General features: G+C 38.8%; 1 protein-coding gene across 3 annotated transcripts in view; it reads left to right on the top strand.

Moving 5' to 3' along the window:
• The window catches only part of TBC1D22B (TBC1 domain family member 22B), a 275,367-nt gene extending 266,284 nt beyond the window's left edge, over positions 1–9,083 (top strand). For 2 of the 3 annotated variants that reach the window (XM_089677368.1, XM_089677370.1), the window contains 2 exons: positions 2,048–2,143; positions 7,765–9,083. In XM_089677368.1, the coding sequence (XP_089533494.1) occupies positions 2,048–2,143; positions 7,765–7,893 (225 nt within the window). In that variant the 3' untranslated portion in view covers positions 7,894–9,083. The remainder of the gene's footprint in view (positions 1–2,047; positions 2,144–7,764) is intronic. The other variant, XM_089677369.1, reaches the window with a different exon arrangement.
• The last annotated feature ends 14,243 nt before the right edge of the window (positions 9,084–23,326 follow it).

A 23,326-nucleotide genomic window follows, 5' to 3' on the forward strand; every position in this document is an offset into this window, starting at 1 on the left:
GGGTGCCCAAACTTTTGCAGACGCCATTTTTTTGTTTGCTGTTATTTTGAAAGTGTAAATGATGGAAATAAAATCTGACTTTTGTTGACATATTATAAGAATGTCTAATCTGTAATTTGATGCCCTTTGGAGTTTTTTTCCATCTTTCCTTGGCTTCTTTATGCACATTAATACAAATTTTTAGCTGGGGTGCCCAAACTTTTGATCCCCACTGTGTGTATGTATATATATATATATATATATATATATATATATATATATATATATATATATATATATATATATATATATATATATATATATATATATATATATATATATATATATATATACACACACACACACAGGTCCATGTATATTTGGACACAGGCAGAAATTTAGTTTTTTTTGTTTTTTTTCAGGTATTTCCCAAAACATATTCAAGCTGTAGTTATATAATGGAAATGGGCTGAAATTGCACACTCTCGGGTTTAATCTGAGGTTATCTACATCCAAATTGGAGAAAGGGTTTAGGAATTACAGCTCTTATTAGTAGCCATCCCCCTTTTTAAAGAGACCAAAAGTAATTGGACAAATGAATATGATCATAAATAAAATGTTAATTTTTAATATTTTGTTGAGAAACCTTTACTGGCAATGACTGCCTGAAGTCTGGAACACATGACATTACTAAAGACTGGGTTTCCTCCTTTCTGATTTTTTGCCAGACTCTAACTGCACCTGTCTTCAGTTGTTCTTTGTGGGTCTTTCTGCCTTTTAGTTTTGCCTTCAGCAAGTGAAATGCATGCTCAATTGGGTTGAGATCAGGTGATTGACTCGGCCATTGCAGAATATTTCACTTCTTTTCCTTCAAAAGCTTACTTTTGCATTGTGTTTAGAATCATTGCCCATCTGTACTGTGAAGCGCCGTCCAATCAACTTTGCTGAATCTGGGCGGACAGTATATCTTTAAACACTGCAGAATTCATTCAGCTGCTTCTGTCTTCTGTCACATCATCAATAAACTCCAATGACCCCGTGCCACTGGAAACCATGCATGCCCATGCCATCAGACTGCCTCCACCATATTTTATAGATGACGTTGTGTGCTTTGGATCATGAGCTGTTCCAAGCCTTCTCCACACTTTTTTTCTTCCCGTCATTCTGGTACAGATTAATCTTAGTTTCATCCTCCAAAGAATGCTTTTCCAGAACTGGTCTGACTTTTTTAGATGTTTTTTGGCAGTCTAATCTGGCTTTTTTATTCTTCAGGCTTATGAATGGTTTGCACCTTGTGGTGAACCCCTCTGTATTTGCTGTCACGAAGTCTTCTCTTGATTGTAGACTTTGACAATCATATGCCCACCTCCTGGAGAGTGTCCTTCACTTGTCTGGATGTTGTGAATGGGTTTTTCTTTACCATAGAGAGGTTCTTGCGATCATCCACCACTGTTGTCTTCCGTGGATGTCCATGCCTTTTTATGTTGCTGAGCTCACCAGTGCATTCTTCTTTCTTCAGAATGAACCAAACTGTTGATTTGGCCTCTCCTAATGTTGCTGCTATCTCTCTAATGGATTTGTTTAATTTTTGAAGCCTTACAATGGCCTGTTTCACTTGCATGGACAGATCCTTTGAACGCATGATGTCATTTCACAGCAATAGATTCCAAATGCAAATACCACACTTAGAATCAACTCTAGACCTTTTACCTGCTTAATTGATGATATAACAAAGGAGTATCCCACACCTGGCCATGAAACAGCTTTTTTCTCAATTGTTCAATTACTTTCGGTCCCTTGAAAAAGGGGGGGTGGCTACTCTTAAGAGCTGTAATTCCTAAACCCTTCCTTCATTTTGGATGTACATACCTTCAAATTAAACCTGAGAGTGTGCACTTTCAGCCCATATCCATTATATAGCTTGAGTATGGTCTGGTAAATACCTGAAAAAAATCTAAAATTGTGCCTGTGTCCAAATATATATGGACCTAACTGTATATACAGAGAGGGTGGGAGAGAGAGAGGTGTGTCACAGCTAATTTATCCCAATTTTTTTTCCCTGCTTTAGGCAGAGCCTGAAGGATTTTCCCATTTCCACCTTTATGTTTGTGCTGCATTTTTAATTAAATGGCGGAAAGAAATTCTTGATGAAGAAGATTTTCAGGTATTGTTACACTTAATTATTACATATATGAAAATCCTGATTAGAAGCAACAGAAAGCATACAGTACTCTTTTCAAGCTTGTCTGTTTTATAGGTTGCGTTGTCATCAGTGCAAAAAACATAACCACAAAAAAAATTGCTGCACTTGAAGACTGCCACCATGTAAGGGCCCTTTCACACTGCCTCCCCAATCTGGTCCACCAGTCTGTTTATCAGGCAGACCTGAGTGGAAGCTTCATGGAGTACTATGAACAGGCTAATGAAAGCATACATGTGTCTATTTATACCCACCCTCCTGGAGGTTCATTCAGGTCCTGAAAAAAACTGAAAAGGAATGCGTCCTGTCCTGTTTTTCCAGAACTAAACATGAAGTTCAATGGACTGGCATGAAATCCATCAAAGATCCAATAGTCATTGTAAAGAAAAATAATCCACTTTCCTGCTGCTCCTATAATGGTTAATTAATCCAGCTTGTGCAAACACCAGTAACAGAAGGATTCAGGAGTGGTTAAAATTGGCACATTTATTTAAAGCATAAAACAAAATTCACATACATGTTAGTATTTTTTAAGCATGCAACAAGAAACTGCACAGCAGGGGTGCGGGAGTTGAGATATCAGCCAGAGGCAGGCAGAATGCCTCAGGTGTCAAATGACCAGCGTCTGTGAAGCAGACTTGGATGAGATGGGAAAAAAGAGCCATGTAGCAGGCAGGCAACACATTTCAGTGACACACCCCCTATCTCAAGCCTCTTTTTTTTTGTTAAAATTGGTACATTTATTTGAAACATAAAAAGCAGTAACCAATTGCATGTTTTCTGCAGTATGCATCAAGAAACTGCACAGCAAGGGTGCTGAAAACTGGTGTCGGCCAGAGGCAAGCAGAAGGCACTTTACGCTCAGCTACCAATTCTATGGGATGTGAGAGCACACTTGGATGAGATGGGCTGAGAGAGTGTTGTAGCAGGCATGCAACATGTTTAAGGGACACACCCCTTTTCTGAAGCCTGCCTGCTGCACTGCACACTGCTCTTTATAAGGTTGATGCCCTGGCAAACTACAAGGCACAGCTCAACACTGTAAGACCGCAAATTTAATGGAAAATGCTTCTGACATAAAGTGCATATGTAAACAATAAGGATTATACTCTTGCCTAAAAAATAATCAGTGGGAGTTGGAAACAGCTAGCATATATGTATACCAAGGACAGGAATGGATGAGAGACACACAATGCAGAGCAGCTACTGAGTGAAAGTGTCTTCAGGATGGATTACTGTACATATGTAAACAGGATACAATGTATCTAAGTGCAACATAATTACAAAGTTGAATGAATTGATACACTGGCTCTAAAGATTAAAAAGAAAATGGGTGGTTTCACGCTGCCACACTGTGGTTTGGCCGCAGCAAGGGTGTACCCAAGAAATTTTAGTTGCCAGTCATTTTATATGCATACAATATACCATCAATGAAATATTGCATTCTGGGAGGTAGAACTTATTTTACACAAAATAAACTTAAGTTTTGGTCAGGAATGCTGACCAAACATTAGTGTCATGTGCAATTATCCTTAACCCTATGCAGGGGGGTAATGTGTTAAAGGTGTATGTGGAAGATGTCTCACTATGATGTATAACCTATGAAATCTCTCAGCAATAGACATATCCTATAGATATGGACTCTCTCACCCAAACCTTTAGGCCCCCTGGAGACCCCTTTCCCCCCATGTTTCTGGGCAAAATGTCTAGGAACATTATGCTTCCAGTTACCCTGCTTTATGAACCTATGGGCCCACCAAAATTCTTCCACGATGTTCTGTATGCACGTATAGTTGGCCACATGCCAGATGAGCAATAAACGATGACAACAAAGATGTTAGAAATATTTTACTATTAATATCTGTGAAGCTTTTCTGTCCATCTTGCGTGTGAGGAAAGTATTTTTTTACACTGATACATACAGCCGTTAAATAAGTATTAAGCATGTCACCATTTTTTTCTGTAAATATATTTCTAAAGGTGCTATTGACATGAACTTTTCACCACATGACGTTAACAACCCATGCAATCCATACATACAAAGAAACCAAAACACGTTCAGAAATAAAGTTATGTGTAATAAAATGGAATGACACAGGGAGAAAGTATTGAACACATGAAGAAAGGGAGGTGCAAAAAGGCATGGAAAGCCAAGACAGCAGATAAAATCTATCATTCATTAGAAGGCAATCCTGCCCCTTGTCAGTGCAAATTAATATCAGCTGATTCAGTCTCAACTGATGGCCTATAAAAAGTTGTCTCATTACCAAGGTGTTACACAAGAAACATCTCATAATGGGTAAAAGCAAAGAGCTCTCCCAAGACCTTCACAATAAGAAAACAATAAGTAATGCACTCAACTGCCATGGCCTGTATGCACACTCGCCACGCAAGACTCCATTGCTTAAGAAAAAGCATGTTGAAGTTCGTTTAAAGTTTGCTGCATAGCATTTAGACAAGCCTGTGAAATACTGAGAGAATATAGTCTGGTCAGATGAGAACAAAATTGAACTCTTTGGATGCCACTAATACAAACCATGTTTTGAAACATGGCACTGCATATCACCCCAAAAACACTATGCCAACAGTAGTTTGGAGGTGGGAACATCATGATGCAGGGCTGTGTTTCAGCACATGGTACTGGCAAACTTAATATCATTGAAGGAAGGATGAATGGTAAAATGTACCAAGACATTCTTGATAAAAATCTGCTGCCATCTACCAGGATCATGAAGATGAAACAAGGGTGGACATTTCAGCAACACATCGATCCCAAACACAAAGCCAAGGAAACTCTCAATTGGTTTCAAAGAGAAAATAAAGCTGCTAGAATTGCCTAGCCAATCACCTGACTTGAGTCCAAAATAAAATCTATGGAAAGAACTAAGATCAGAGTTCATAGAAGAGACCCACAGAACCTTAAGATTTGAAGACTGTGTGGACGAATGGGCCAAAATCACACCTGAGCAATGCATGCGACTAGTTTCTCCATACAGGAAGCGTCTTGAAGCTGTCATTACCAACAAAGGATTTTGTACAAAGTATTAAATAAGTTTCAATTATTGTGTTCAATACTTTTCCCTTGTATCATTCCATTTTAATAATTACTGAACTTGTTTTGGTTTCTTTGTATGTATGGATTGCATGGGTTGTTAGCGACATGTCAGTAGCACCTTTAGAAATCTATTTACTGAGAACAATGGTGACGTGTTCAATACTTATTTTACCCGCTATATCTTCCAAATTACTAAAGCAGATTTTTGTTTGGGCTCTAACAGAAGTGGATCTCAACTTACCTGGGTCTGTTTTTGTTTTAATATTGGGTGATTTACGGTATGTGAACTTCAGTATATTTGGCAAGAATGGTCCCAATTGGGGATTTTGTAAAAGTCTATGCTAATGTTTCCAGATAATGTTCTGTACTTGCTTTTATTTGCAAAGGAATGGTGTAGTGTACCTGATATTGGATACTGTTTCCCCATTTTTCATTATATACTGGTGTGGGAACAAAGCATGGTCAAAATTATTAATATTTAGCACCTCAGGGTTGTACCCTTTATCAAAGGCCTTGGGGATGTCACTCTGAGTGGTATAAACTTTTTTAAGCGTACAATTTTTCCTCAGCAGAATTGACACCTAGATATAGTAATAATTTTATTAGGAAGATGGTAGCTGCAAATGTGTAAGTAAGAATTCGCTATGGTGAGTTTGAAATGTTCCTACTCCTTTTCAAAGCAGAGTTATGGGTCAAGGAACACCAAAAGATAGGGATTGCTTACATGAGTGAAAGACCCAGGTCATTATTATTACAGTGTTCCACAAAGAGCAGTATCAAAGAATCTGGCCCATCCCAGATGATGATGATGATGATATCATCGATGTACCTTCTGTATAACACTATATTCTGAGCAAAGGAATTGTGTTTCCAAATCTGAAGATACTCCCAAGTAACCAATAGTTAGGTTAGCATAGGTGGGTGCAAAATTTGTGCCTATAGATGTGCCACTGATCTGTGTATATTATCTGTTCTCAAAATTAATATGGTTACATTTGAGGCAAAAATGTGTTCCCTCAGTAATGAACTGAGCTGATTTAAAATATGTAAAGGATTGAAAGATGAGGATATAATTCAGAATGCCAAGGCCCACACTCTAAGGGATGGATATTTATAAAGAACTAACATCCAGGGACAGCCAGGTGTAGGAGGGGTTCCAGGTGTACCCTTGAATGGTTTTCAGGAGATGTTGAGAATCCCTGATATGGGAGGGACTGCAGTGACCAAAGATTGCAGGAAATAGGCTATATAACGAGATAATCTATTAGTGATGCTATTCATGTTCTCACCTGGGGCTTATTTTGATCTTTATGGATTTTAGGCAAATTATGTAAATAAGGAGCCTTAAAGAATTCTTTAACTAAAAAGGCAGATCCTTTTTTGGTGATAATCTCCTCTTTAAGAGCTTTATGCATAAGAGATTTTAGTTCAAGCCTTTGAAAAAAGGAGATGTGTCCCTAAAACATGTTGCCTACCTGCTACACCGTTTTTTCTCTCCATCTCATCCAAGTGTGCTCCCAGACCTCACAGACACTGCTCATTTGATATTTGGACAGTTCAGTGTGCCTTCTGCCTGCCTTTTGCACCCTTGTGCCCTTTTGTCCTCTTTTTTACTGTGTATATTGCAGCTTACCGGTCCTTTTAGATGTGGTGGTATCTTTAGTTTTATTTTTGCAGGCTTGTTTTCCTTTCAGCTGGTGATCCTACCAGTTACAATTTCCTGTCCTAGATGACAGTACCTACTTACTGTACTGTTATCTGGGGAGGAGCAGTGTTTTCAAAATAGAACAGTAAGTATGCAAGAAAAAAAAGAAAACCTTTCCCTCTATTCATCTCCAAAATATAGTGTGGAAGTGTCCTGTATTCCACAGAGAGAACTGGGCTGGATTGATTACACTGCTAACTGATAACAGTGCAGCGAATGCAGTATGTACAGAAAATTATGTGCACACTGCATTTTTGGCTGAATTGGCATAATTTTTTTTTTTACATTTCTCAAACAGATAAAACAAAAATCTTTTAAATATATACATATTAAGCAGAGAAAATGAGCTCAGGTAAGGAAAGTTCAATCTTGGGTTTTACATGTGCAACAACCGCACTGATTTTTAAATGTGACAGTTGGTGTGGGGAGATCCCCCCACCCGCTGTCATGGAAGGGGGATGGGGGGCAGGAGCTGGAGAATGTCACATCCTAAATATGGGTGTAACATATAACACGATCCAAAAAGTGAACATATTCTTTAAATATGGACAGTTCTGTGATCCAAGCATAAGTTGTAAACTCTGCACTCAAATCCTTAATCTCCACCTTGATCAAGAACACAACTCCAGCCTGCTGATTGGGCAATGAAAGATTAGTGATATCATGAGAAGTCATTCTTTTATACACTTTTCTGTCAGTATATTCCGTCAGCACACTTGCATGCATGATTTCCCTACCCAATTTCTCTCATGGCAGGTGCAAATTAAGAATTTACTTTTAGTAATAAGATTAACTTTAAACTTACATTAAATGTTTTCGTTTTAGGGTCTACTTATGCTCCTCCAAAATTTGCCCACAATCCACTGGGGGAATGAGGAAATTGGTCTCTTACTTGCAGAAGCATACAGACTCAAATATATGTTTGCCGATGCTCCAAACCATTATCGTCGGTGAAATCTAGGTATATTTCTTTGTACTCCAGAAAATGGTGACAGAAGGAAGAGGAGGGTACTTATTGCTTTAGTGCCTCTTTTAACTCATCACTCACTCATATGGACTTCTCCAAGGATTTGTGTGCAAGGCATGTGTCTGCATCTATCTGAAGATTGACTTACATGATCTGAATTATTTGTATATTAGAAATGTTTGTATGTATATGGATTGAAATTATATAATTAAGCTGTATTTGTTAAAATTTTATTTTTTTGTGCAAAAAAAAACATTCAGTCTAGTATAAATTTGCTAAATACTTGATGGGTACTGTACAAAGTACAAACAATACACTGATTAAATTAAAACTGATAGTAAGTTCTGGAGTGCCTGACAGTATGTAATGGTACTTTCATATCTTTGGAGTGCCATTGGTAAGATTTGTTAGTTAAAGAATATGTACACTCCCTTCAGCCATGCAAATATGTTTATTTAGACACACTCCTCTACATTTTTAATGTATTTTGGGGTGGAACTTAGCTACACATTTCAGCCTATGTAAATTAATAGCTGCTGTGTGCCCCAGCCTTATTTTGTCCACCCATTATTTAAAAAGATAATTCTGGTTAGCATATTTTGTTTCTGTTAATGTGACTAGCGATCTTTTTGTTTTAAAACATACATCTCCAAATTGACTCTGGAAATGGAGGGGTCTGTTTTTGTTTTTATTCCATTTTTTTATTGACATGGTTGGTTTCCTCAGTTTTCACATATATCACGTTAAACAATGTATTTTGGTTAAAGTCTGCATTGATGAAAACCAGCATAAATAACCAAACAATGATTTAGGACTTTTTCAGCTGGCCAGTACATTTCTACGTTGCAAATTATACAGCGCTATAATGAATAATGCTGTTTGACATCATTGCAAACATTTTTATAGCTCTAGTAAAATATAGACTAACAAGTGTCATTATGAACTGTTGCATTGTGTTTTTGTTTGCCCTTCTTATAGAATATAACAGTATTCTTTGAATGAAAAATAGGAATGAGGAAAAACCACTATAGTCCACACTGAAAAATATAAAAAACGATAATATTGTATATTGTTTGTTTTTTCTTGATCATCTCATATGTCTGTTGCTGGACTGCAACTGTGACCTTCAATAAAGTGCACCTGTTGGATTTCCCTTTACTGGGGAAAAGTTATTACAGTTGAGTGTAAGTTTGCTAATTTCAAAAAAGTTGTATGACTAAATGAAACAAAATTATAACTTTGGTGATATAGTTTGCAAATATTTAACCACTTGACCCCCAGAGGATTTACCCCCTTTAATGACCAGGCCTCTTTTTGCTACTTGGCCCTGCACTAATTCAACTGATAATTGCGCGGTCATGCAATGCTGCACCCAAACAAAATTTACGTCCTTTTTTTTACACAAATAGAGCTTTCTTTCGGTGGTATTTGATCACCTGTGCGCTTTTTATTTTTCACGCTAGAAACAAAAAAAGGCCAAAAATTTTGAAGAAAAACAATATTTTTTACTTTCAGCTATAAAAAATATATAGTAAACTCAAAGTTGGTTATAAATTTAGGCCAAAATGTATTCTGCTACATGTTTTTGGTAAAAAAAATTCTCAATATATATATATATATTGATTGCTTTGTGTGAAAGTTATAGTGTCTACAAACTATGGTATAGATACTGCAATTTACACCATTTTTTTTGCTATACTGCGCTAGTTTAACGGACAATTGCATGGTCATGCAATACGGTACATAAATGAAATTTACATCCTTTTTTTTTCCCACAAATTGAGCTTTCTTTCGGTGGTGTTTGATCGCCTGTGCGGTTTTCATTTTTTGCGCTATAAAAAAAAAGGCTGACAATTTTGAGGAAAAAAAACAATATTTTGGACTTTTTGCTATAAAACATGTCCAGTAAAAAAAAAATTAAAAATCAAATTTAGTCATAAATTTCTGCCAAAATGCAGTATGCGACATATTTTTGCTAAAAAAAAAAACCCCAAAACCCAATACGTGTAAATTAATTGGTGTACGTGAAAGTTATAGCGTTTACAAATGGCGGGAAAGATACTTGGATTTTTAGGGGGTTTTTTATACTAATAATGGCGGCGATCAGCGACTTATGGCGGGACTGCTTGACTGCGGTGGACATTCTGACATTGGGGGTACTGACTTGGGGTCACTGACATCCCCAGTGACACCAATACAGTGATTAGTGCAAAAAAAAAAAACTGACACTGTACTAATGGCACTGGGGAGGAAGAGGTTAACTTTATTTTTCAGGGAAGGGTTATCTGTGTGAGGGGGAGTGTTTTATTAGGGGGCGGGGTGTGTGCTGGATGGGGACAGGCTGATCGGGAGAGAGAAACTCTTCTGTCCCGATCAGCTTGTCCTCGAGCTGTCAGGGAAGTGACAGAAAGCACAGCTACTGCAGCTGTGCTCTCTGTCACTGATTGCCACTGATCGCCGGGAAATAGCCGGTAAGGACCGGCTGTGACCCAGGCGACTGACATCCGCGGCTGTGATTGGCGGGACAGGTAGGGCGGCGGCGCTTCGCGCGCGCCCCCTATCTGTTTACAAAACACACGTTTTAAAACGTGGTTTTGCCTGCCCGTGCCACCCTGCTGCCGTATTTATACAGTGGCTGGGTGGCATGTGGTTAAAATATGAAGCCAGGCTAGGCAAAGTAGTAACCACACTACTAACTAAAACAGATATAGGTAAAAAAAAGGAAAATACACAAGTATAATTAAAATTGAAAATGGTTAATGAAACACATGCACAGTGTAAAAAGAAAAACAACTTGTTTGGGGGTGGGGGGATAGTTGTGGCTGATGGGACCTCAGACTGGCCCCAAATCAGAAGGGTTCTCATTTTTGGAAGGTATCTGTCAGGAGAAGGTACAAAAAATTTCCAAGGCATTGGTTACACTACTTAACACAGTGAAGACTGTCATCAAGTAAAGAAAAAATGGCACAACAGTGACATCACCAAGAACTGGACATCTCTCCAAAATTGATAAAAAAAAAAACTGGTCCAGGAGACTGCCAAGAGGCCTACAGCAACATTAAAGGAGCTGGATGAATTTCTGGCAAGTACTGGTTGTGTATTACATGTGACAATAATCTTCTGTATTCTTCATATGTCTGGGTTGTGGGGTAGGGTGGCAAGATAGAAGCCTTTACTTACTAAGAAAAAAACAAGCTGGTACATTTTGCAAAAAACTGCATCAAGTCTGCCAAAAGCATGTTATGGTCTGCTGAGACCAAGATTGAACTTTTTTGGCCATAATTCCAAAATATATGTTTGGGTCAAAGCTAACACTGCACATCACCAAAAAGAAAAATACCCACAGTGAAGCATGGTGATGGCAGCATTATGCTTCCGGGCTATTTTTCTTCAGTTCAATCTGGGGTTTTAGTCAAGATGGGGGGACTTATGAATAGTTCCAAATATCAATAATTTTTAGCACAAAATCTTCAGACCTCTGCTAAAAGGATGAATAGGAATTTCACCTTTTAGAATGACCGTGACCCAAAGCATACCTCCAAATAAAAAAAAAATGGCTTCTCCAGAAAAAGATCATAGTTTAAAATGGCCAGACATGAATCCAACTGAAAATCTTTTGGGGTGACCTAAGGAGAACTGTGTACAGGAGATGCCCTCATAATCTGCCAGTGTTGGAGAATTGATTCCAAAGATAAGATGTGTCTTGCTAATAGACTCCTACCCCAAAAGGGCTAAATGCTGCTCATTTAAAAGGTGCATCAACAAAGCATTAGTTTAATAGTGTACATATTTGTGCAACCACATTATTATAAAATTATTTATTTTAAAGTTTTCAGTTTGTTTTTTATTGAATCGCACATATTATAGGTAACATTTAAAGGTTGAAAACAGAAGTGATTTGTCTTGGTTAGATTTTTTTTACATCTCAAAAACTTAACCTTTTTACAGGGGTGTGTAGACTTTATATATCCTTTGTAGGGTATCCCTCATAAGTCATGATGAGCATGCCTTATTTCTGACTGACTCGACTTCGACTCAACTGACTTCGACTTGTTGAACAATCAATGACGTGGCTATTCAAGGATGGTGTAAACCACATTTCTTTAGTGACATCACGGGACACATAGGCTATAATCATGATTATCTGGGTTATGCGCCACCTATAGGTGAATTGACACTGGCCGACCAATGAAACCAGAAGTTCTTCCCTATATAACCCCTCCCATACAGGAAGTTTCTCAGTTTTTTGTCATCGTCTTGAACGTGATGGTCACTGAAGTTAAGCTCTCTGTGAGATTACTGGGGTCTCAGAATGGTTCTAATGGGAATCAAGAGAATGAATAATCAGATCCATTTGGTTGGCTGCAAGCAAAAATGGATGGTACTCGTGCCTCAGAGAGATGGAAGAGTCGAGGATTGCCTGTAATGCGACCTTTTGGGGCTGGACCCTGTGTTACGGAACCCTGTGCAGTCTCAAATGACCTAAATGTTTTCTGTCAGGTTGCTATACAGGTCCAAGGCAGTGGATCCAGTGGAGAAAGGGGGACAGAGTCCTTGAAGGTCCTTGGTGGCAAAGCCCACCTTAATGAAGGTCGGATGTCTGTCATTAGACAGCATCCTGTGGCAGGATTGGTAAGTAATATGGGCTCCCGTTTTAAAAAAAAAAGTAAGGTTGGACATTTTATCTGCAGTACATCTATTGTCTGCTAGGGGGCAGAGTATGTATTGGTACTGACCAACCTGTGGGTTATCCACTCTGTAAAAACAAAGAAACAGAGGGTGCACCGGCCTAGTGCATTACCTGATAGTTAACTTTATTAAGTTAAAAGGAGATATATACTCACAAACGACTGTGTTGAGAAAGGCATATCAGTATCCAAAGCAATTGCGTCACCAGGTCAGCTCCCAAAGCATGAGAAGACCCTCAAATGGCTGACACGTTTTGAGGGTCGATCCCCTCTTCATCAGAGCCAATATCAACTGTTACATAAGCAATCCTTTTATGTAACAAAATGAGGTCACATTGGTAAAATAGACTTCTCCCACTAAAGGGAAGGAGTGATGACCCAAATACTATACAGCTGGCTGTGAGCTGGGCACTATATGCTCATAAAGACAGAGAGATGTGATAAGATTACCCCATATAAGTATCAATAAAAACACACAAAATACATTAAAAATTGCAACAATTATATTCATAGGAGAGGACTGTTTTTAGATCTATTAAAAAAAGTCTTTAATTCCCCCCGCCCACCCACCCCACCCCAATCCACCAAACTTATTTGAACTTTTTATTGATTTGAACAAATTTATACGCAGCTTAACAGTGAAAAGATATTATGCCTTTTAAAAGAGACTGTGCACGTAACCCTACATAGATCAATGCCACCAATTCTCTCACCCTATCCAATATCAACAATTCTGTTTTGGAAGTCTTGGAGGACTTATACCGAAGGACAGTGTGAAGACTCAGATTTTGAGTTCAGGACAAATCTCAACTTTGTAGGTACCTCTAAAGATGTAATACATACTGGGTTTAGACCTACATCCAGCTTTTACCCAAATTGGGTGAAAGGCAATCATATTCCTGCATTTTATGAGGTAATCTTTAGTGAACTAAAGAATCTATGCGCCATGATGGATAGACACCTAATCAATCAGGATCTTCTTCAAGGTCCATTGGAAACCATCAAACATAATACAGAGGTTATTATTAGACAGGTGGACAAAGGAGGTGGCCTAGTCATATGTAAAATATCGTATTGTCTCGATATTTTGTTAACTTATATTGGTGAGAAAAGTTCAAAATAGTCCTTCCAACTCTTGCATAAACTCAAAAATTGATTTAATAATAATTTTGCATAAAATTCGAAATAAAATATTGGAATACAGAATGTTTAATGTCCAAAAAATATAGTTAAATTCTTAAGATAAAACTTATATGTAATTGTGTGTGATATGAATCTAGGCTTCTAAAAAAGTGAGCCTAAAAAGTCTTTGTTCTGCTCTAAAAAGGAGCAATTCAGCCCCCACCTTCCTAAAAATGGGCTGGTCTACTCCTCTGTCCCTTGTAGTTCTACAATGTAATTTAAGCTAGTAACGTGTTTCATTTTTGTCTCAGCTAATTAACATGACTGACAAGGACACTCTACAGGGAGTAACTGAGATCTTATGTTACATATACAATCTAAACTCTCAGTCTCATTATATTATTATTATACAGTATTTATAAAGCACCAATAGTTCGCTCAGCGCTGTACATTATAAATTATATAAAATCATCCTTTGTGTAAGCGTGAGAGAAGTGTGTGTTACAAATATACACTAGATTCATTCATACATATATATATATATATATATATATATATATATATATATATATATATAATCTTCCAAAAGTAATCTAGATATAAAGTTAAATCATATATAAATATCGTAATCAAGAAATATTACAGTATAAATCTTGTAAGCCTATCATGTATGAAATAGATTCTTACAATTCTTTTGTTAGTGAAACTTTATCACTTACTTACAGAGATGGGGGAGGGATAGCTAGAATAATTACTACCACATGTTGCTTGAATGTAGAGAACAAACCAAGATATATGTGTATATATATTCACAGACTATAAAAAGTCTATCTATTGTACTTTTCCCAATCTAGAACAAATAGAAATATAACAACTCAATTATTCTATTAAGATCCAACTCATTCATACATATGTTAGTACTGTTAATAAGCAGATATTAGGTTAAGGAAAGCTTCTAACATTTCCCTCTCAAAATGATCGATTTATCAAATCTTAATCATTTTCCTTATCTTAATCCATTTATACACATTCTCGTCACTTTCGTATCCATCCATACATTTTAGGTCTTAAGATAATTGATCTGAACATATTTTCAACCTGATTCTATAATGGGAAAAGTATACTTGATAAACCTTTTGTTTTGTATCACATAAAAATATTTTTACCCTTCTTATTTTCCTTTCACCAAATAATTTATCCCCTTAATAAATGTATAACTGTAACATTATAGTACAATACTTTAAAGTACTTAAAAATCGATATTTCGTATTTTCCCTCCAAAATGTGTTTAGCGCACAGTTCTATAATCCATACATCTTTTCAAATTACCTTATCAAAATTTAAACATCATATGTTCCCTAACTTCAATTCATTCATGTATATCAATTTTTTTTTTTTTTTTAAACATACATATAACAATGTAAAGCCTGTCTCCGTTTTTCTATATGTACCTTAAGAAAACTTATCTCTAGCTTAATTAACAACAGATGTTCTGGCTAATTAGAGTGACTCTGTTGTAAAAAGAGTTTAACCCTTTCACTTCTGAAAGTACATAGTGTGTGATTGCAAATGTTCATGTGAAAACTGATCTCATCTTGATATGGTAAACATATCATGTCAAAATAAAACAATAATATATCTGACGAATTAATTATTTCATCAATAGTCAAAAGTCAATTGTGTTCTTCCTCTAAGAGATGCCTTGAGAATTCTTGTCTTCTTCTTCTAGCACTCTGTAAAGTTAAAATAACTTTATTGAACAGAAAAAGACAACAAAAACTATGATGAGTGAAATTCTTGTTGCAAAGCTTCTTCCATAATAGATTTCCTTCTTGGAAAATGTACTATCATCTGAAAGATTTAGAAATATTTGAGTTTTCTTCTAGCAGTTACTCGTAGGTAATTTCCTGTAACAGAAATGCAGTATCATTATTTTGGCATTGATAATTTTACAATGATTAATCCTCTTACATTTATCTATTAATATTATATATCACAATCACAAACATTTCTAGTCATGACATGGAAGACATATTTTGATTATAACATTTCTTATTGTTCTATTTTTCTTAAAATGGCCTAAATTCTTCTACAAGTGTTCTGTGAATTTAAATATAACAGGACACTACATCTCCTTTATTGGTCATGATTCAGAATTCTTGTTTTCAAACACAAAGAAAGGTTTTGCATCAACCCAGAGATGACAAGGGACTATGCCTTTGTTCTCATCTCTATAAAATTGGAAATATGCGTAACTGTTTTCTGTGTTGACTTACTTCTTGTAGTGTTAGACTGTTCTGCAGTAATACATACTGGTTCAAAACTTTCTCAGTTCTTATGCTGAAAACATGAGGTAACGACTTCTCACCTACAGCTGTAAAACATGTGTTGGTATCTTTTCCTGAAAATGTCTTCCAGTTACATCTATCTGAATGTGTTTGGATGACAGTGTTTTGTACCATTTAGGATAATTTTCACGACATTCTGTTGAACCATTTTCCTCTAGGAGACGTTTTAGTGATGAATCAGGTGTCTGTAATATGATCTTACTAGATCTCACAATGTTTTCAGTTACCTTGACTGCAAAGAAAACGGTTAACAATTTTTTCATATGTGCATCAAAGTTTTTCTCCATATTTGTCAAAGCTCTTGAGAAGAAACCTATTATTTTCTGATTACCTTCTTTTAATTGAGACACGGTTGCTGAGATTGAATTATTGGAAACATTGGATTCTAATACAAAAGGAATTTTACTACAAAACTCAAGAGTACTCTGCCTTCTGCAGATCCCTTTTCAACAGTTCAAAGGCTTCTTTCTCAGTTTGATCCCATTGATCAAACACACCATCTTTTTGTCTTAAACGATCAAATAATGATCTAGACTTTCCTGCCAAATCGGGTATGAAATCTTTACAATGATTTACTTCATTCAAAAACTGATGCAAAGCCTTGCGATTTGTTGGAATTGGATAAGCAGAAATAGTTCTAAATAAATAGAAGTGCAGCGCTAAATATTAGTAGTGAAATGAATAATAAAATGTCCCATAAATATAAACGCATGGATAAATAGTTCATAAGATATATAGATATAAAAGATGATCCACTTGATGTCGCAGTATACCAAGGCAAGTTGTCACAGGAACAAATGATAAAAATGCGCACTCACCGGACGCGCATAGATAATGCACATGTAATCAGTATCCACCCAGATCACTTAGGAAGGCGGAATAGGTGAGCATCCATCTAAAGGTAGGTCTTTAGTGGTATGTAATAAAAGCTGCCAGGTCCAGAGGTCCCCTTAAGGTTGGATGGGTGCACAGACTGGATACAGGGCTCCCTCCCTCTGGTGGTAGTGGATTGCAATGGGATATCCTGGAAATTAATTAGCTCCAATGGGAGCCAAAAAAGGTGCCCATAGTGTAGTATTGTTAAGAAAACTTTATTAAAAAGATGCAGTGGTAAAACAGGGTAGTAAACACTCCATATATCTCAGTATTGATGAAGAGTAGTACTAACCCCTTATTAAAGATGGCTGCCAGGCCTCGTGGCTCCAGGCAGCTGTGACGTCACGCTCTGTTGGCTCCTCCTAAGGCCTTTCGTGCAATGCACATCATCAGAGGGGAGGCCAACAGTAGCATGACAGACCTCCATTGTTTTTATAGCCTGATGCGGCGATTGCATATCGACGCTGCCATTTTGTTGTAGTCCACAAAGTGCGCATGCACGACTCCGCGGGCGCCATTTTGCCGTGCATAAAATTCAGTGAGCGATTCCCTATTACAGGGAGAGAACAAGCACTGCTCCTGTCACCAGTCTGAAGATATGCAGAACATCAGTGACAGAGGAGCAGCATCTCCAGCACAATATAAAACGTGTATGCTCCCCAGCAAATTGTAATATCTATAATCTAGATTAAATGATTATACTAAATATGTATATATTATAAGAAATAGGTGCTTGTGCCAAATATAAATAAAAAAAAAATGAATATCCATGGCAAAAAGCGAAGAATAGGGGTAACAATATTAATTACAATAGATGATAATAAAAGCTGACAATATCAAATGCATTATTCTGTACAGGTACAGTAAAATGATAGTATGCGTTAATGATTGGGTCAATCATTTTCCCCCTGATGAAGTCACGTGACCCTGTGACGCAACGCGTAGGGGAGGGGCTCTGACGTCACGACATTGTATCGGAGAGGCTCGGCGATTCCAGCGTAGACAGAGGCAGGCAGAGAGGCAGAGGAAGTGGCAGAGTATTACTCACTCACTACTGACCGATATTACCAATGCTGTCCTGGATCACAAAAGGGCATTATACCACTGTGTAATACCGCAACTGGCAGTAATAAATTTCCTTTATACAAAAGGATAAGGCACCATGGTCTTTTTTCTTCTTTTCTTCATCTGACCCATATTCCCCACACTGGTGAAAGGAGGATATGAGAAGGAGGTGACCCCAGGAGGGGAAATAGGAGATTCTCATAGAGCTGGTCACAACACCCATCTATGAGCAGCTGCACATGGAGAAAGAGGAGAGCACAGGAGGATTCCAATAGATCTACACCCACCTTTTGTAAAATCTTATACATGAGTATCATCCCATCAATCCTGGAAGGATTAAAAGTCTATTTGCCTAAATACATTTAGGCAAATATTAAGGTGAGCGCATAGGGAGACCACACGGCACCTGGCGAGAGGGAATAAGGAATTCACCTGCACATTGCACATATTTTAAAGACTTTATTTATGCACTTTATTGATTGTACTTGCACAGTTATATATGAATTTGCACAAAATTGATGGATTGATCACATATGATTATATTGGCACAGATTAAGGTTTTTATTTTATATATTTTTTATTTTTTATTATTTTTTTACCTAATTTTCATCCATTTATTAGTCACATTGATTAAGGATTTTTGATTTATTGATATTAGTCACATGAATTAAGGTTTTTGATTTATTTATATCAATTTATTCCTTATTGATTCACAAGTCACAGTGATTTATAATTCATTTTATATTCACAAGCTACAGTGATTTAAGTATTATTTCAGGTATCAATTTATGTATTTATTAGATTGAGAGAAGACTGGATTAAGTTATATATATATTAAAATAGGAGCGCGGCACTATAAATGTATTTATTTAATTGAACAAGTAAAGCACGTACTTGCTATAGCAGGAAATAAAACTCTTTATGGTGTATGTTTTCCCAGTCACGTATGATGTAAACGTATTGACTTTGCATTTCCTAATATTGTCACATTTACAAATCACACACTTATTGTAGGGATTAAAACCTTTCAAGTCAGAAAACAATGTGATTTGTGCCGGGGGATCTACCACGTTAGGCGCAAGGCTGTGTCTCATGGATGTAGCCTTCCGGAAAAAATTTCTGGTTGTTTTGGTAAAATATTGCACAAAACCGGATCAGTTAATAGAATGTCCCAGTTTCTCTTAATTATTCTGCTAATGGATCTGTGTTGTAATGTGTAGGTAGTGATGAATGGGCAAACCTTTGCCTGTATTGGTCTGCGATTATCCTGCAGCATGGTATTTCTGTCTAAATTAGCGACAGAATGCATCATTTTTATTAGTGTAGTATTATCGTATCCTTTTTCAAGGATTCTATCTTTCAGGATCATGGCCTGAGAGTAACATACATCCAAATTTGTGCAGTTGCGTCTAACTCTTGTGAATTGGCCTTTTGGTATGTTTGCTAACCAAGTAGGATGATGGCAGCTGTTTATGGGAATATAGCTGTTATGATCTGTAAGCTTGAAGTATGATTTGGTAATGATCCTTCCATCAGTATTCGTGAGTGTGAGATCTAGAAAGTTGTTTTTTAGTTTACTGTAAGTATATGATAGACTGATATTATGCGTATTATTATTCAAAGTACCAAAAAAGTTAAGCGATTCTTCATTACCATTCCATAGTAGGAGGACATCATCTATGTATGTTTTGTAGAGTATCAGCTCAGGCCAATCTCTGGCGTATATGATGTCCTCCTCCCACCTCGCCATGAACAGATTGGCGAGGCTGGGGGCAAATTTAGCCCCCATAGCTACTCCTTTGACTTGCAAATAATAAGCCTTGTTGAACCAGAAGTAGTTGTTAGCCACAGCAAATTCTAATAAGTTAAGAATGAAATCTTTCTGTGCAATAGGCAAATTACTATAATGTGTCAAATAAAAATCCGCTGCCTCCATCCCATCACAATGTTTAATGTTTGTGTACAGCGAGGCTACATCTGCTATTACTAGGAATGTATTTGCCGATATTGTAACCCTATTAACCAAATTTAGTACTTGTTTGGTGTCTTTAAGGTAGGAAGGTGTTTGTACAACCAAAGGTGACTAATGACTAATTTGCATATGAAGGAATTCCACCTGTCTTTTCATCAACTGAACTTTCTCTGTATTCAATTTCAGTCCTGCTGTTTGTAACAAAGTAAATATCTCAGACAAAAGAGTGATATGTTCAATCATGTTTTGTGTAGTCAAGAGAAGCTTGCCTACATGCTGGACAATACATTCTGGCCTAGAGAATTTAGATAATATTTTTCCCAAATACTCATGAACAATTCCATCACTCACATCCAAGCCTGGGACTAGCCTCGTGAATGTATACGTTTTTTTGCTGAAGCTAAAGGCAAGTTTATATTGACAATTCTTAGCTAATTGTACTGAAAAATGCCTATTGGCGATTTCAAGTACAGAGAAAAGTTTGGCCTTGGCATCCAGATGTGACATTATGTTAAAATCAGGAACAATAGAGTTGTTATTTGTGATACATTTGTTCAATGTTCTGAAATCAACTGATAAAGAATATGAATTATCAGCTTTCTTGATAGGCCAAATACACTGATTGTGCTTTCTTTAAAATTCCTTGCTGTAAAAACTCCTGTATAATGGAAGAAATTGGATTCATTTATTCTAATGGCAATTTGTATTGAGGTTGAGGCCTAAGGTCTCTACTAGAGATGAGCGAAGAAATGAAAAATTCGATTCGACTGATTCGGCGAATTCGTGGACAATATTCGATTCGAGTCGAATAAATTCGCTGTGAATTTAACTTAAAAAAGGGTGTTTCTAGGCTTCAGAGAGACTTAATATTAGTGCAGAACACTGTACCTTTAATTTAAATGCCCTTGGAGTCTGCTGGGGAAGAGAAATAATACTGTCTGTCAGTATGACATGCAGATGAGTGCCGTCGATCTTAGAATCACTGCACACTTCACTCCTTTGGCCAGTCACGGGGCCAAAACCAGTGTTTGGAGCCACAGTGTGGCGGTGGAGGCAGCAGCAATGGGAGGCCATACAGCAACCTATGACAAAATGGAAACCAGCAGGAGCGTGAGGAGACCTGAAAGTGGCACATGGCAGAGTGGGAGCAATGGGAGGCGGTACAGGGACCCAGGTCACACTATGGGCCCAGCAGCAGCGTGACCAGGCGGTACGGGGGCCCATGGCCGATATGGGGCTTGGTGGCACCTATGGAAGGCCTGTAATCTGCCAGCAACCTATGACAAAATGGACAACCGCAGGAGTGTGAGGAGATTTCAAAGTGGCACATGGCAGAGTGGAAGCAATGGAAGGCCGTACAGGGACCCAGGTCACACTGTGGGACCAGCATCAGCGTGAACAGGCGGTACGGGGGCCCATGGCCGATTTGACCTCATTCATCCCATAGTCCTGCCGACTCACGAATAGCGTGGCCTCCTCAAAGGGCCTGAGCAAGCGCAGGTGTCACACATGAGCTGCCAATGGCTGACATCTAAGTTACACAGGGAGTACCTTTATCCGCTTTTAACATCAGGAAATCTGTGATGGCCTTTAGCTGTTCGTAAAGGCGGTCTAACATATGTAGGGTTGAATTCCACCTTGTTGCAACGTCACAGCATGAGGAGTCGGTACGGGGGCCCATGGCAGATTACATGTCTGGCAGCAGCTATGTGAGGCCCGTAATCTGCCTGCACCCTATGTCAAAAAATTTAACACACCAGCAGTGTGAAGAGACCTGAAAGTGGCACATGGCAGCAGAGTGTGGCGATGGAGACAGCAGCAATGGGAGGCCGTACAGGGACCCATGAGAGACTCTGGACTTGGCAGCAGCATGAGGAGGCGGTATATAGGGGCCCATGGCAGATTAGGGGCCTGGCAGCAGCTATGTGAGGCCCGTAATCTGCCTGCACCCTATGTCAAAAAATGTAACACACCAGCAGTGTGTGAGGAGACCTGAAAGTGGCACATGGCAGAGTGTGGCGATGGAGACAGCAGCAATGGGAGGCCGTACAGGGACCCATGAGAGACTCTGGACCTGGCAGCAGCATGAGGAGGCGGTATATAGGGGCCTATGGCAGATTAGGGGCCTGGCAGCAGCTATAGGAGGCCCATAATCTGCCAGCACCCTATGTCAAAAAATTCTACACACCAGCAGTGTGAGGAGACCTGAAAGTGGCACATGGCAGCAGAGTGTGGCGATGGAGACAGCAGCAATGGGAGGCCGTACAGGGACCCATGACAGACTCTAGACTTGGCAGCAGCATGAGGAGGCGGTATATAGGGGCCCATGGCAGATTAGGGGCCTGGCAGCAGCTATGTGAGGCCCGTAATCTGCCTGCACCCTATGTCAAAAAATTTAACACACCAGCAGTGTGAAGAGACCTGAAAGTGGCACATGGCAGCAGAGTGTGGCGATGGAGACAGCAGCAATGGGAGGCCATACAGGGACCCATGACAGACTCTGGACTTGGCAGCAGCATGAGGAGGCGGTATATAGGGGCCCATGGCAGATTAGGGGCCTGGCAGCAGCTATGTGAGGCCCGTAATCTGCCTGCACCCTATGTCAAAAAATGTAACACACCAGCAGTGTGTGAGGAGACCTGAAAGTGGCACATGGCAGAGTGTGGCGATGGAGACAGCAGCAATGGGAGGCCGTACAGGGACCCATGAGAGACTCTGGACCTGGCAGCAGCATGAGGAAGCGGTATATAGGGGCCTATGGCAGATTAGGGGCCTGGCAGCAGCTATAGGAGGCCCATAATCTGCCAGCACCCTATGTCAAAAAATTCTACACACCAGCAGTGTGTGAGGAGACCTGAAAGTGGCACATGGCAGAGTGTGGCGATGGAGACAGCAGCAATGGGAGGCCGTACAGGGACCCATGAGAGACTCTGGACCTGGCAGCAGCATGAGGAGGCGGTATATAGGGGCCTATGGCAGATTAGGGGCCTGGCAGCAGCTATAGGAGGCCCATAATCTGCCAGCACCCTATGTCAAAAAATTCTACACACCAGCAGTGTGAGGAGACCTGAAAGTGGCACATGGCAGCAGAGTGTGGCGATGGAGACAGCAGCAATGGGAGGCCGTACAGGGACCCATGACAGACTCTAGACTTGGCAGCAGCATGAGGAGGCGGTATATAGGGGCCCATGGCAGATTAGGGGCCTGGCAGGAGCTATGTGAGGCCCGTAATCTGCCTGCACCCTATGTCAAAAAATTTAACACACCAGCAGTGTGAAGAGACCTGAAAGTGGCACATGGCAGCAGAGTGTGGCGATGGAGACAGCAGCAATGGGAGGCCATACAGGGA

This window comes from Staurois parvus, unplaced genomic scaffold (assembly GCF_062004578.1).
Source record: "Staurois parvus isolate SC_StPar_1 unplaced genomic scaffold, SC_StPar_1.0 ptg000185l, whole genome shotgun sequence".
Classification (NCBI taxonomy): Eukaryota; Metazoa; Chordata; class Amphibia; order Anura; family Ranidae; genus Staurois; species Staurois parvus.